This window comes from Pyrus communis, chromosome 3 (genome assembly GCF_963583255.1).
Source record: "Pyrus communis chromosome 3, drPyrComm1.1, whole genome shotgun sequence".
In the NCBI taxonomy this organism is placed as follows: domain Eukaryota; kingdom Viridiplantae; phylum Streptophyta; class Magnoliopsida; order Rosales; family Rosaceae; genus Pyrus; species Pyrus communis.
In genome coordinates, this window is record NC_084805.1 from 20,487,036 (window position 1) to 20,503,721 (window position 16,686).

Consider the following 16,686-nt stretch of genomic DNA (forward strand, 5'->3'; position numbering starts at 1 on the left):
TGTTGTTGTTGAATTTAACATGGTTTTTTCCCTGTAAATTGAAGATGTTTGATTGAAAGAAGTCATAATAAGTGATGATACAATTATATTTTATTCTGATTTTTATGTTTTTCGGCTTTGGCAAACATATTGTATTTTGGTTATATACAACTCATTTTAATTCGTACCAAACTAAGAAGAAACTTAAGTTGCACTCGCATCGCTTTTGTTAGTTGCTAGTAATGATACTGACAATGATAATATAGGGTTCGTGCTTCTAAGATGATTGATTTTTGGTAAAAATATTTTTGAACAAATTCTTAATAAAAATGCAAGTAAAATCTAAAAAATGACTTGAAGTGCTTTTAGAACCCAAAAACATTTTAATCATTTTAAAAAACGCCTCCAACCCATAAACTACCTATTAACAAAATCCTCTTTGTCAACCAAAATAGGGTGGAGAGAAAATTTGGTCTTAAACTACAAAATAAAATCATGAACAATAATGTATTTCAAACAAACCAAATTTTGCTATTTTCTTTTCCCCCTCACTCACATGCCAAAAATATCATATCTCTAATTTTTTTTTTTAAATAATAAATAAATGAATATATACATCTCTCCAATCCCACATTTTCTCTCACTCCCTCTACCTTTCATATTTCTCTCCAACTTTTCTCCCCCGATGTTTTCCAAAAAAAAATAAAATAAAATAAAATAAACTGCTTCATAGACAAAGTGTGGGCTTAGGCTAATAATGATATAATGACTTCCTTAACACAAGGTTAAGGTTGGACATTCTCCTCCAATATCACTTGGTTGACCGATCCTTATATGTATATTCCCATCTCTATCTAGCATGAGGCCTTTTAGGAGCTCACTGGCTTCGGGTTCTATTGGAACTCCGAAGTTAAGCGAGTAGCGCGCGAGAGCACTCCCATGATAGGTGACCCACTAGGAAGTTCTCGTGTGAGTTCCCAAAAACAAAACCGTGAGGGTGTGCTGGGGGTCCAAAGCGGAAAATATTGTGCTACGGTGGAGTCGGGCCCCGGAAGTGGTCCTGCCCAGGCGGGGATGTGACAATTTGGTATCAAAGCCTAACGCTGACCGCGTGTGTGCCGACGAGGGCGTCGGGCCCCTAAGGGGGATGGATTGTGACATCCCACATTACCCAGAGGTGTGATCCTTATATGTATATTTCCATCTCTACCTAGCACGAGGCCTTTTGGAGCTCACTGGCTTCAGGTTCCGTTGGAACTCTGAAGTTAAGCGAGTAGCGCGCGAGAGCACTCCCATGAAGAGTGACCCACTAGGAAGTTCTCGTGTAAGTTCCCAGAAACAAAACCGTGAGGGTGTGCTGGGGGCCCAAAGCGCGGACAATATCGTGCTACGGTGGAGTCGGGCATGGGAAGTGGTCCCGCTCGGGCCGGGATGTGACAATTTACATCCCACATCGCCCAGGGGTGTGATCTTTATATGTATATTCCCATCTCTACCTAGCACAAGACCTTTTAGGAGCTCACTGGCTTCGGGTTTCATCGGAACTCCGAAGTTAAGCGAGTTTGGGCGGGAGCATTCCCAGGATGGGTGACCTACTGGGAAGTTTTCGTATGAGTTCCTAGAAACAAAACCGTGAGGGCGTGGTCGAGGCCCAAAGCGGACAATATTGTGCTATGGTAGAGTCGAGCCCGAGATGTGGTGGGGGCCTGAGCCGGGATGTGACAATTTGGTATCAGAGCCTAACCCTGGTCGTGGTGTGCCGACGAGGACGTCGGGCCCCTAAGGGGGGTGGATTGTGACATCCCACATCGCCCAGGGGTATGATCCTTATATGTATATTCTCTTTCTCTACCTAGCACAAGGCCTTTTGGGAGCTCACTGGCTTCGGGTTCTATCGGAACTTCAAAGTTAAGTGAGTTTGGCCAAGAGCAGTCCCAGGATGGGTGACTTACTGGGAAGTTCTCGTATGAGTTCCCAGAAACAAAACCGTGAGGGTGTGGTCGGGGCCCAAAGCGGACAATATCGTGCCATGGAGGAGTCGAGCCCGGGATATGGTGGGGGCTCGGGCCGGGATGTGACAACTTGTATATAAAAGTCAAACAAAAATTAAAATCCTAATGCAAGATTATACTTTGTATATATTAAAAAATTTGTTATCTAAACTACATATTATAGAACCCTCTTTGTCAACCAAAAGGGGATTAATAACTATTTAGTCTTCTATTACTGAAAATGATAATGGGCAATAACGTAATTTCACAAGATTAAATTTTACTGTTTTTTATTAAAACATCACCTACATATAATTTTAGTATATATCTAATATTAAAAAATAAAAATAAGAAACAAAAATCTCTCGTCCAACTCCCATTCTGATGTTCTCTTCTCCCTTTCTCCTTATTTTAAAAACAAAAATAAAAAAATTATTCACACACACAAAGTGCATAAGTATATAAGTTATGTTTAACTTTGCACTACAACGTCCTGTGTATGTTTTCTTTTCAATTAGTTAAATATATATTTGTTCGAATATAAAAATTTCAACTATTTGGTGGCATACCAGTAACATATAGGCACTATTTTACTCTAATTTTTGTTTTGTATATGTATGTCACCATAATTTTGGACGTTAGGCATTGTGGATGTCGATGACATGCATTTTGTCTTATCTAGCGATGACAGAAAAGAAAAAACATGCAATGCTATTTTCATCTATTTTAATTGAGTGGAGGGAGATTTTATTAAAATGTTTTATAATGTTAGTGAGAAAATTGACGTTAAAGTATGAAATGACAAAAAATTCAGAGAGTCTACTTTCAAGAGAATCTTCTTAACTTTTTTCTTTTATCAATTCAAGAATACAAGATTGCAAATACCAGAGTATACTATAGTTTACATTATTGGCAAAATTTATATGTTGTTACCAATGCAGTATTGACACAATAATTGGGCACCACATTTAAATAAGCAATTCGCTGATAAGTTATATGATCGGCCATGAAATCAGAAACAATTTTTAGGATTACAAGGTGTGCTGTATGAGCTAAGTTTTTAATTATATGAAACCTAATCGCTCAAGTAATAATCTTCAATACATGTACACACTAGGAAAACAAGCAATCCAAACCTAATAGGGCGCTTACTGTAACAATTCCCTATGCACACAACTTGTCTCCTAATAAGCCACAATATAGGATACGAACGATTTTTTTTTTTTTTTTTTTTTTAATTTTTTACAATAGGTTGTTATTCCACTCACAATAAGGCACAATGTTTCACTATTTTGTATCGAGCTTACTACAAGTAATCAGAACTGGTCCTGAGAATTTGAGAGCTTTAGGTGAGCTTTCGAAGTTGGGTTCTAGAGTTCTATAATTTAAAATTCTTTGTACATTGATATGCATGAAAAAAATCGCTATATACATGAAAAAATCTATTTTTACATCAAATAAAAAGAAGAAAGATATACAAGCATTACTTAAATATTATACGTCTCGCGTTTTTAGATGCAAATGTGTATTAATTTATATAATCTAATTTTTCAACCGATTCTTTTCCAATTGGTAAAATAGCTAACTAATTCATTCAATCTTTCTTATGACATAATACCAAACCATTGGTCTATCACCATAATATAGAAAAAAAATCTCAATAACTCAAAAAGAAAAACTATAAAAATGATAATATTTTCTCTTCGATTACATTATCAATTTGCAGTCAAAAGTCTAAGATTGAGAGTTTGAGAGTTTTGTCTATTTAAGAAGGCAACCGATTAGAATAAACAATGGTGTTTGTTTGGTGTTTGTTTTGGGAATGCGACAAAAACCAAAGGGTTTAGCCGATTAGGGTTCGGTGTTTGGAAGTCTGGGAAGTGCAACAGAAAAACCACACAAGGTTGTTTTTCAAGTCAATAAGAATAAATTTGAGTCGCTTAACGTTTCACCTTTCAGCTTTCAATTAATTATAGGCTTATTAATTGCATTGCCTTATGAAACTGTCACTTAGTTTCAATTTACCTTTTCAATTTACCTTTTAAAATTGGTTGTCTCATTTCGTCCCCTGAAACTGATATTTTAAACTCTTTTGATCTCACTTCACCCATTCCATTAAAAAAGGCTAAATGCTGAAGTATTTTATGATAATTTAAGGCTTAAACACGAATGATTAATAAAATATGAGATCGTGCTTAGTAATTATTTGCGAGTCATTGACCAAAGAGACAATTTCTGAAACATGGAACTGAGGACTCTAATTTTATCGTTTTGCCATTCCTCGAGCCGGTGATGACGTGGCAATTGGTAGATGTGGGGCCTTCAGGTCTGGGGAAACAGTGCCATTCGTGCGGCGTGTCAACATCAGAATTGCAGAAGTAGATTCGATTCACAGATTCTTATTCACCACGTGCACTGCAATCTCGAGATTATTAACCCGTTGTCTCCTCATCCTTTGTCATCTTCTTATTTTCTTTTTCTTAAATTCAATTTAACAATTTTCGTTTATAAAAGTTTTTATTTCAATTAATCCTTTATGTTTTATCAACTCATCAATTTGGTTTTTTATGTTTTTTTTTTTGAACAAATGATATTATCTACATTAAAGGGAAGGGTGGACTTAGCCTTACAATGGGCTAGCAATAATGTGGTTCAAATTCTCTTTTGGCGATAATCGAATATAAAACCTCTCACTTATAAGTGAAGAGGAATATCAATGAACCGTAGTACTAAGTGGATGGTATTTTATGTTTTAAATTCATCATTTTTTTTTTAAACAAGCGATATTATATATACTACGGGGGTGGGTGATTGGGCTAAGCCTCACAATTGGCTAGCAATAATATGGTTTAAATTCGTCTTTGGTGAGAATTGAACGTAAGACCTCTCACTTATAAGTGAAGATAAATATCATTAGACTGTATACCATATTACTAAGTGGCTCATCATATTTGTTCCTCATGTCTAGCTCTACTCATCGATGTTATTTTTGTCACCCAACTTTGTTAAAAATCTAGGAGCATTTAGATCAGGGTCCAAAAAATTAACATATTATTAGGTTCTGGTCCATTATTACCTTATCTTCGCTTCTATTTTTTTTTTAACTCATTTTACGTTCTTTTCAATACTAGAGATAAATAAAAAAAAATTAATTTCATGCATTTTTTATTGTATTTTTTAATTTCTCAAAATTAAAAAATTAGTTTATTTTTAATCTACTTAATATTTTCCAACAAAAAACTAATATATTAACATAAATCCACCTGCAAAGCATACGACAAATACATCAATAGATAATATATTTATAAGTGAGATATGAAACCTAATTAAAAGATGCAAAAAACGTAATACTCCTACAAGCAAGATACATTAATCAGTGATACATGTTAATTATCAAAAAAAAATATATATGTCATATAGGTTGATAAATACAATTAACCTATGACATGGGTTGATTATAAAAATTAAATAAATATATATGAATTGGATTTAGAGGTGGAGGAAGAAGAAGAAGAAGAAGAAGAAAAAATAACAAGGAATAATTAAAGAATCTTTTAGTATGATGACTTGGAACTCATGTGGGATTCACAAAGCTAATCATGTGTTGCCACATGGATTACTTAAAATAATTCAGTTTTTAATTAGTTTAAAATGTAAAAAATGTCTTGGCAAAAAAATGGAAAAAAAATAAGAAAAAGATGGACTCGTGTGGGTAGGGGTCAACAAATTATTATACACTTTTTCTCTTTTGTTGAATTATTTTCCATTTCGAAACTTTTCTTTTTTTGAACTAACGTATTAACTACACTAAGGTGGATGGGGTGGGCGTGGTCTCATAATGGGCTAGCAATAATATGATTCAAATTCGTCTTTGGTGAGGATTGAACCTAAGGCCTCTCACTTACATGTGAAGAGGAATATCACTAGACCGTTATACTAAGTGCAAAGCATTTGTTAAAAACATTTCGAAACTTAAAAACATTTGTTAAACTGCCAAAACAATTTTTTAAATTTAAGATTCTTTCTTGATTGGAATTACGATGCGTAAAATTTTGTTCTTAAATAGTTTACCATAATGATAAATTCTTATAGGCATCAACCAACAATAGTAAACTCTTTTTTCATGACAGACATGTATTAAACAAGGCTGATCTTTTGCAGCAGAGAAGATGAACACAGTAGAGAATACATAAATGAAGAGAGAAAGCTTAGAGAATAAGTTATCTCAATTGTATTGATATTTCACTAACTGAACCTAGTACATTAACATTGTAGTATTTATATGTAACTATGGTAGCCTACAAGATAAGCTAACCATTTAACAAACTCTAACTAACTGCCTAATCTTATGACACATGTCAAGAAAGTAACCTTTAGATTGGTTACTCGTTACATCCCCCTTCAAGCTCAGGGACAGTACAATTGAGTCTGAGATTGGCATAATGAGTCATGAACAAAGGCGTGCAGACAATCCTTTAATTAATATGTCAGCAAACTGCTCGAGTGAAGAAACAAATTGAACCAACAACACTTGTTTAGCCACCCGTTCTCTCACAAAATGAACATCAATTTCAATATGCTTTGTTCTCTGATGCATAATAGGATTACATGTGAGGGCAATAGCAAAGAGATTATCACAATATAATGTAGGTGTACCAGAAATAAGAACCTGCAAAAACTGTAACAATTGTTTAATCCAGTCAATCTTGGCAGTAGTTATAAACAATGCTCGATACTTTGCTTCAGTGGAAGAACGAGAAATAGTGTTTTGTTTCTTTGAAGACCATGAAATGGGATTTGAGCCAAGAAAAACAACTAGACCTGTAGTAAATCTCCTATTATTGGGATCCTCAGCCTAATCAACATCACTAAACGCTTGTAAATCCAATCCTCATTTGGTATAATGAAGTCCACAACCTTTAGTAGCTTTGAGATATCTCAGAACCCGCTTAACTGCCACAAAATGAGCTTTTATATGACATTGCATAAATTGACAAACCTGATGCACAACAATGCAATATCAGGTCGTGTAAAAGTTCGGTATTGAAGTGCTCCCACAAGGCTTCTATATAATGCTGGGTTATTGTATGGCTTCTCATAATCCTTCAACAACCTATTGTTGGGTAGGCAAGGAGTAGCACATGGTTTGGACATCTCCATTTCATATTTACTAAGTAAATCACTAACATATTTATCTTGAAAGAGAAATAATCCATCCTTCTTGTGAACAACTTGAATACCAAGGAAGTAGTGCAAAGGTCCTAGGTCCTTGATATCAAACTCTTGAGTAAGAGCATGCATAATATCTAATATAGCTTAAGATGTACTACTGTGATGATAATATCATCAACTTATAAAAAGAGGTCATAACTGAACCATTCACAGCTTTAACAAATAGAGAGGAATTATTATATATGGATTTAATACCCAAATATGGCAAGAAACTAGTAAATATGTCATTCCAAGCCCTTGGGGCTTACTTGAGACCATATAAAGACTTGTGTAATTTGCAGACATAATCACCGTGAGTAAAGTCCAGAAAACTAGGAGGTTGAGCCATATATACTTCCTCTTGTAACATACCATATAGAAAAACATTTTTCACATCAAGTTGTCTGAGAGTCCAATTAAAGTAAGTAGTCAAAGCAAGTACTAACCTCATAGTGGTTGGCTTAACCACTGGACTAAATGTCTCACCATAGTCTATACCTTCCTCTTAATTGTACCCTTTTGCAACCAATCGAGCCTTATATCGCCCTATAGAACCATCAACATTATTTTTAATCTTAAACACCCACTTGCAGCCTACCAAGTTTTTGTGAGGAGGAAGAGGTACTAGAGACCAGGTTCCTTGATTACGAAGAACACTCAATTCATCTTTCATTACAACCAACCATACTGGAGATTTTAAAGTTGATGTGTAACTTGCAAGTTCAACTTTAGTAAGATCAACACCACCATGTTCATGGACAGAAGCTAATAAAGAAACCTTTTTAGAAATGTCACTCTTGGATCTAGTTTGCATAGGATGAAGGTTCAATGGTGGTATAGACAAAAGCACTTGAAGTTGTTCACCCTGAAATTCAAGAACCACAGAGAGTGAAGGAGAAGATTGATGTGCAATGCCAGTAATGGGTTAACTTGCGGTAGAAGAACTAGAACTGGAATCACTCAGAGTTGCAGAGTTGTTGTCATTAAGAGATGCAGAACTGTGGGCATTCAGATTTGCAGGGCTAACTTTAGTTGACATAGGCACAAATTCTATGCTTGGTGTATGAGATACTGATGGTGATAATGAAATAGGCAAATAATTAAACTGATGTGTAACTAGAACATTGTTAAGGTTTGGGGTTAACACAGGTGTAGATATGACACCATAGACAATGTAGTATTCACTCTTGAGCATTGAGAAACCAAATTGGGATATGGAAATCCTGTCTCATCAAATAGAACATGTCGAGATATATAAACTCTCCTCTTGTTGACTTCAAAACAAATATAGCCCTTATATTTTGAAGTAACCTAAGAAAATGCACTTTGTAGTTTTAGGTTGCAGTGTGGTATGATTATAAGGTCTAAGCAAAGGATAGCATAAACAACGAAACACTCTAAGATGATGAATCTCAAGAATGGAGTTAAACAAAGCATCAAATGGTGATTTATTGTCCAATGTTGATGAAGGCATTCTATTGATGAGATAGACTAAGGCTTGAGAAGCAAAAAATGACCAAAATGAAGGTGGTAATAAGGCTGTTTGTAATAAAGTGATGGATATCTCTATAATGTGCCTATGTTTCCTCTCTGCAAGCCCGTTTTCTTTTGAGGTATGTGTCTATGTTTCCTTACAACATGTTCCATGCGTAGAAAGTGTTTTTTTTATAGGGTTTACCAAACATGAAAAACTTTTGTTATATATATTTAGGAGTCAGTCGCACATGAAAAATTCTTGCTCTTCATATTGATGTCATCTTACTGTGCGTAATATCTTTTTCTTAACAGGAGTCCGATATATATGGACGAACCAAAATAGACGTCACAGGTTGCGATATCAAACCTTCCTTGGCTAACAACCTCCAAAAATCAGTGTCTGGTCATCTTGACGAACTCTACACCGTGGTCTGCTACTGTCTTTAATATCGTCACTATAGCGAAACTGCCAAAGCTAATTATTATTAATAAAAACTTAAATTGCCAAAGCTTAAAATTTCTTTTTATCTTATTGGAATTTACTTGAAACTAAGTACTACTATTCCAAAGTCTAGTAGTCAATTTATCCTTATGTATCTACAGTGGTGTTTTGCAAAAAGTCATTTCCTTTCCTAAATTTTCATCATCCCTCTCTATTTCGTCAGCCACATTCTCTCTCAATGGTTACTGCTGGCTAATGTAAATTTAAAAGTATAATGTTAGTTTAAAAGACAAAAACTCAGTGGGGGTTGAAATAAATGTATTTATAAAGTTTTGTTTTTTTACACAATCGATAATAGATATACCGAACATAAGACCTGGAGTGCTTTGAGAGAGAATAAAAGTGTCAAAACATTTGAAGAAAGGCGGTCTAATGAACGCAAAATATAATGGGGCGCAAATAAAGTACTGATAATGTGGGGGAAAAAAAAGGAGAAAATGTGAGCAATGGCCAATCACCATACAATGCATGGCATGAAATGGAGATGTTTTAAGACAATGTGAGCAAATGTTAGCATCACATGAAATGAAACATGCATGCTTGTGATTATCAGTATTTATTTAACCATCCCTAAAAGTTTTAAGACAAAAGTTTAGACAGGTGTGTACGCCATGATGTTCTCTTTTGAAGGTTAGTTGAATTCCTACTATACACATATCTCAAAGAACAATTATTTTATATATCTTCTATCCATTAGTAAACCTTCTTGTCCATATCCTTCTGCACATTATTTCCATGCTCAAGTGGCCAACAAATACAGGATCCCCGTTGTTTAAAAGGTCTGCCAATGGTCCATATGGCTCCATTGCCGAGCAACAACACCCCCCACACAACACCCCCCCAACCCCCTTCCCCCCCCCCCCAAAAAAAAAAAAAAAAAAAAAACCCCAAAACAAAAAACCCCAACCAAATGACGTCCACAGGTACCAGATATACTTAGCAGTTTTACATACAAGAAGTATTGCTCTCTATATTGCCAATTGAATTTAATTTATAATGAAATATCAACTTCTGTTTACAAACTTAAATTGTTAAGATCAGTCTCTTGCACGTATATTGATAATTTTGAAGTATAATATAGCTCCCACAATATCTTTGAGGTGGTTTTCAAAATAAGCCATGAAGTTTTAATCTCATTTTACATCCTGGGATTGAAATGTATCAATTTTATAAATTTTGAGAAAGACATAAATTGATACAATTTCAATATATAATTTATGGTGCAAAATGAGAAAATTCAAACCTCGTGACCGAGTTTGAAAATCTCACCAAACCTGGAGGGTGCGAAATGTAGTTAGCCCTTACTTAAACTAGTATCAATTAGAACCAAACAGTTACATCCTTACCCAAATTTATACTGCTTATTGGGATCACAAATTAAATCGATATACAGAACCAAAATGCAAAAAAGGGAGTTGGAAAGGAACAATACTTGGCTACTAAAAACGTATCAAAGCCAATTTATGAAACATTGTGCTTATAATTGAAATCTTGGTATTTAGAGAAGGAACTCCTCCTTATCTTTTGAGTAGCTAAGTTAATTTCGCTGGAAAGATGGGGGGATAGATAGTTATATTAAGTTAGGGTGTCATTATTAAGTTAGGGGGTGTAGGACCTAACCGCACGTCTACATGTTTGTAGCAGTGGGTGGCAAAGCAAAAGTGATTATGATTAATATAAGATTATTTATTTAATATACACTGTATTGCTCAGACAAACCGTGACTCCATAACTTAAACAAATAAATTGAGAGAAAGGACGGAGGAGAAAATCTCCTTTCTCTCTTCCTAATGTTTGTGCTTCCCTGGGCAGCCAGTGTTGCATTCCAATGTCATTCCCTTTTTTCATTCATTGTCGAATATTGTTAATTTCTTTTCTTCTATATCTTTATGCCTCTTGCACGTACGATTTGGATTTTATAGATTATGCCCAATTAATCCAATAACCACATTGGCACAATATTCCACCAAATATATATGTTTAAGATTTAATAAATTCATCTCATCATACTAATTGGATCTGATTAAAAATATTCTCCCATATGTGCAACTCCGTACTAATTAAACTATTGAAATGATATATACTTGTGTCTCCTATTTTTGTGAATTAAAGGGGCCAGCAGTTCCCTAACCCGGATTGATTACTTAATTAATTCTTATCCAAACTAATTAAATAGCTAGTTAGTGTTGTGAGCTTGTCTAACGACCACAGTTTTGTCGGGGGCTAGAGTTAATTAGTTCGAACGTAAACATCCCCTTCACCGCGGTCCAAATATTACCGATCAATGCCAGCCTTCTTTTTATCGAGGGATAAATTAGATGAATATAATATTTTAGTTAGGCTTATTTTTTGGAATGTCTCTAGAACTCAATTAGTATCACTTTCTTCCCTGTAATTCAATTATTCCATTTTTTTTATGCAACTCAATTCTTATCCCACACGTGTCACCACACAAGTAACCTGAAAGGTACATGAGCAAACTTAACATATATTTCATGAACTTAACGGAATTCTGGCAATGTAAAATGAACATTGAGTTCTAAAAGAAAGTGGAACAAAGTAAAATTTTGGAGAAAAAATGAGACTAAAAATAAATTTTAAGAGAATTACAAAAACTAAACCACATTTGTTCGAAGTATACGATCACTAGTGATGTAGAGATATGCTCTCTTGCTGATAGGTTTAATGCAGGTTATATATAATTGGTGATGTGGCTCTACATGTATTACTACCCAACTACAAAGAACGAAATTAATTCATCAAAAGAATAGAAAGGGGTCTGGTTTGTGGTAGCTCTTTTTGTCGTATAAGGAGGTACAATGGAATCTAGTATTGAGACTCAGTGTATACAAATTTAAGATGGAAGGAAAAGGGAAAAAAATAATGATGTATGTACCCCATTAAGGGAACCTAATGCAATTAATTATTGATATTTTATAATCAACTCCACTCTTCCTATAGTGTTTATAAACATGGTGATAAATAATGCTGAGCACAAATGATAAGCTAAAGCCAACAGAGCAGAAATCACCAAAATCCCTAAATTAAAACATAATTGACATCATGACTGGTTCTGGTTCTCCTTGTGGAGCCTGCAAGTTCTTGAGAAGAAAATGTGTGAGAGGGTGTATTTTTGCACCTTACTTCTGCCATGAACAAGGTGCTACCCATTTCTCGGCCATCCACAAGGTTTTTGGCGCAAGCAATGTGTCGAAGCTGCTTGCTCACCTTCCGGTGAGTGATCGTTGTGAAGCCGCCATGACGATATCATATGAAGCTCAAGCGAGGCTTCAAGATCCCATTTATGGTTGTGTTTCACATATTTTTGCTCTCCAACAGCAGGTTTGTAGCTTTTGACCTTGAACTTGTGGGTAAAAATAGAAAACCTAATGCTGTTTAATTATTTTATAGTTATATTATACATCCAATTGATTGATGAATATATGCTTTTGCTTTGAAATCTTCAGGTGGTCAGCTTACAAGCACAATTAGCTTCCCTTAAGGATCAAGCAGCTCAATGCTTTCTCAATGGCTCTGCTGTAGCTAACCCTAATGAGAAATTTTATGGGAAAGCTCCTTCTCACACAGAAGAAGCTCATAGTTGGTTTCATGAGTTAGAAAATTCATCGAACCCTTTGCCAAAATTGATCAATTCCAATGATGCTGGTACCACATCATACTATGAGAATGGAATGATGAATTCATATAACTCTGTTAATGGGAGTTATGAAAATTCAATGAATATCCCAGATGAAAATGTCTCCTCGTATGGCAGCTTTGAAGACGGCACTTCTCATTCCATGTCTTCTTTTGACATGCAAACGAATTACAACAGGCAATGGGGTTTTCAGGATGCTGATGAACTTCAGCCAGTGGCTTTCAGATATACTGACTTGCATTCACGATGATGAGGTGACCGGCAATGATAGTACACCGGTGCACGAGTTCTATATATCATCAGTTAAAATGACTGTGTGTCAGTTTTGAATTTCAGCCCTGCATACTTTGAAGCATTCACTTTAAATTTGTTGCTATCGTTAAGCTCAGACTTATAATGAACCCTAGAAATGTTAATACAAGTGGAAACCCTACGTATCATATATATGTTAAAGCTAGCTAGTGTAATTTTATATATTAGTCGAATAATATAAGTTCATTTCTCTGATCGGTCATAAGTTCATTTCTCTGATCGGTCAGTCTCTGACAGAAATGGATAGATCTCATGATATTCTGCTTGAGCTAATTTTCTTTGTTTATTGAACCTCATGTAGACCTAAAATTTTGACCTAGTTTTGCTTTGTTAGTACTGCTCTTTCTATATAAACTTAGTATGTTGCATTTCACAAATTATTTTATCTTATTGTTTAATTTGATCTCAAGTTAAAGATATACTGATTTGAAGGCGTAATGGACAAATCTAATGACCCTAGAATATTCTATCTCCAATACATTTGCTTAAACAATGAGATCAGACAGAAATTTAATGTTTGAAGATTTACTAGGTGCAAGTAGCTGCAGCTAGCTAGCTTAATTCTTTACTCGCACTGAATGTTTAAGCATATAATTTATTTCCTATCTTGCTATATAATTATATATCAGACCATTTTTACTATTTTTTTCCTTTCTTGAATGGTTTTTTTCTGAAAATATATGATTGAAGTACTTGATGAAGTTCAGAATTAGTTTCCTTTTTGTCCTCATATAACTCTTGCTACATATATATATATATATATGTATGCATGTATGTATATTATACCACCTGTCTAGCTACCTGTTTCCATTCTTGTATATAGTTTCTAAGAAAATAGATGATTGAATGACTTGATGAAGTTAATTCATGAAAGGATAACATCTAAATCTGCAGCTTGTACGTCTCATATTTGTAATATTAACATGAGGAGGACTGCACCTCAAATTTAGAAAGCCCTGATCCCAATGAAATCAAAACCTCTCCCTGTCACTGGAACTTGGGAGGAAACCCTGAAAATTTTCTCCCAACTCTGGTCTTCCAGCCCCTTTTGTTTAATTATTTCCTTCTTCCAAAAATTTTATCTTTCCCAGATTTTGTTTCATGATTTCTTGAAAAACATGCAAACATAGATATCTGAATACCACATTTGATCAAGTGGAAACCTTAATTAGAACTCAATTGATATTTGTATCTTCTTAACACCTGCAATTTAAACTACTATTTTGTCGTGATGCTTGTTTTTGTGTGAGAATCTGTAGTAGACTGCATACACATGCATGCTTTTTTCAAAATCATGTTTATCTGATTCTGATATATAATTGTATATATTGTGCTCATCAATGCAAATATTTTAGGGACTAAAGTTCAACTGCCTGCTTATGAGTTTTTTGCTAATTGCAGAATGATGATCCTGTGGATCAAAACCCTATCTATCTATATATTCTAGTGAAAGGATTTCAAATATATCTCCAGCATTTCATTCATATTTCCTAATTAATAACAAATTAAGAAATGTGATATGGCTAATTCTGAGATCAATGTGGATCATCAAAACCCTAGCTATCTTCAGACCAAAAACGAACCCTAGCTATGTATATATCCAACATAATGTGATGCAGAATTCCATTATCCCAAATTTTATGGGTTACAAAACTCCGTTGATTTTACTATTTATAGTACTAGTGCTTATTGATTGCTTAATCAGGCGTGCCCTAATCCTTCCATAAAAAAGGGAAGTGGTTTTTTGCTATTATTGTCTTGCTCAACCCCGAGAACCATTACAGTTAAAAAGAAATAATCGCGTACACTAGTGAGGTGGTATGTTCCCAGCAATGCAATAGATAGCCTTATGGCTCTCATTTTTTTATTAACTTCTTCACTAAGAAATATCAAGATTAGAGTTTCTCTCACTTCGATTCTCTCTCTGTTTTCTAAAGCTTCTCTCTCTAGACTGTTATACACATTTCTCTCTTTAGATTAACATGGTCAACCATTTAATAATGCTTCTTTTTACAAGATTGTTGTAGGAGCTCTATAGTATCTTACCTTTACTAGACCTAACGTAACTTTCTTAGTCCAAGTTTGCTAGTTGATGCAAGATCCTATGATTTCTCATTTTACTGCGGTTAAATGGATCTTGAGATACTTGAAGCTTACTATGCACTTTGGCATATCTTATTCCAGATGAGATTTGACTGTAAAATCATTTAGTGATGCTAAATGGGCAGGGGATGGCAATGACAAGATCGAAACGGAGTCGAGGTGTTTTTCTGAAGTCAAACCAAATCTAGCAAAAAATCATCATGATTTTTCAGTGTAAGTCGTCGGGGATGACTGGGGTGTCACCGGTGACGACTTACGGTCGTTGGGGATGGCAGTTTCACCAAAAAGCAATGAAAGAAGACAGGAGGGGCTCGGCGTGAGGCGAGCGCGGATGGCGTCTTTGGTCCAATGGGAAAGACGACACAAATGACGTCTATTTGGCCATTTGTGTGATATTCACCTATCTTTTTTTTACTTCTCACACACATTTTTATTAATTTTCAGTCGTCGGATCAGATGAATTGAAGAAAATCAAAAGATATAAATTAGAACAAGGGATGTATAGATAGTACACTATTTTTTTATATTAAAAACAGCAGCTCGGCTCGGCTTGGAGCTGCTCATGGGCACTTTTTGAGCTGCTGGAGCGTGGTACGGCCGCGCGGCTCGACGTGGCGTGGCTTCAGGCATCGCTTACACAATTAGGATCTTTTTTTTTTTTTTTTTTTTTTCTTTGCTTATTCACACAAATGCAATTCACCACAACTATAATAACAGTAAAAGAATATAATTGCAAACAATACTTTGAGTAAATATATAATTCGGTAATCGAAAATTAGAGTTCATAGTTAATGGTGAATGTTGCATGCAATTAAGCTGAAAAAAATATCGACAATTTAGATGGTGAACTATTCTCGCCCATGGTCAGATCTCAAAATCTTAACTTTTATACCATACTATGTTTTAAAAGAACCTGGATTGCGATGATGAATCTTGTGAACGGATTTGTAGCAAAAAACCTTTGATTCCTTAGCACAACAACAAAAGCGTACTGATAACGTGTTATGCCCTAATATACTAAAGGAAGAGAGAGTGTGGCAGATAAAGAGATGGAGAAAGGCTTGAGGAATTATGTGTGTGTTATTTCTTATGCCTAGTGCCTTTATATATATAGTAAACATGATAGGATTCCTTACCTTGCTAGTAATACAATCATAAAAGATAAGATCTTTTAATATCCTAAATACAATGTACTAGTAGTTAACACAATTACACATGTGCTATAATTAATATCACAATAGTTTTCCCTTTGAAGAAGCCGAAGGTGAAACAAATTAAACGGCAAACTAGTCCTCGGTTAAAAGTTAAAACTCCCAATTAACTTGGACCAAACCCATGAATTAGTATATAGACCCAACTCTGTGGGCAACCCCTAAGTGAGTCATGGTAAAAGCCCAAAGACCCATGGAATCTATTCAGGTTCATCTAACCAATTTGAGGAAAAATAAATAAAA

General features: G+C 34.9%; 1 protein-coding gene across 1 annotated transcript; it reads left to right on the forward strand.

Annotated features, from left to right (window-relative positions):
• Window positions 1-12,222: 12,222 nt before the first annotated feature.
• On the forward strand, window positions 12,223-13,067 carry LOC137728400 (LOB domain-containing protein 14-like). The gene is made up of 2 exons (XM_068467197.1): window positions 12,223-12,501; window positions 12,627-13,067. The coding sequence occupies exons 1-2, from the start codon at window positions 12,223-12,225 to the stop codon at window positions 13,065-13,067; spliced, it is 720 nt and encodes a 239-aa protein (XP_068323298.1).
• Window positions 13,068-16,686: the final 3,619 nt, after the last annotated feature.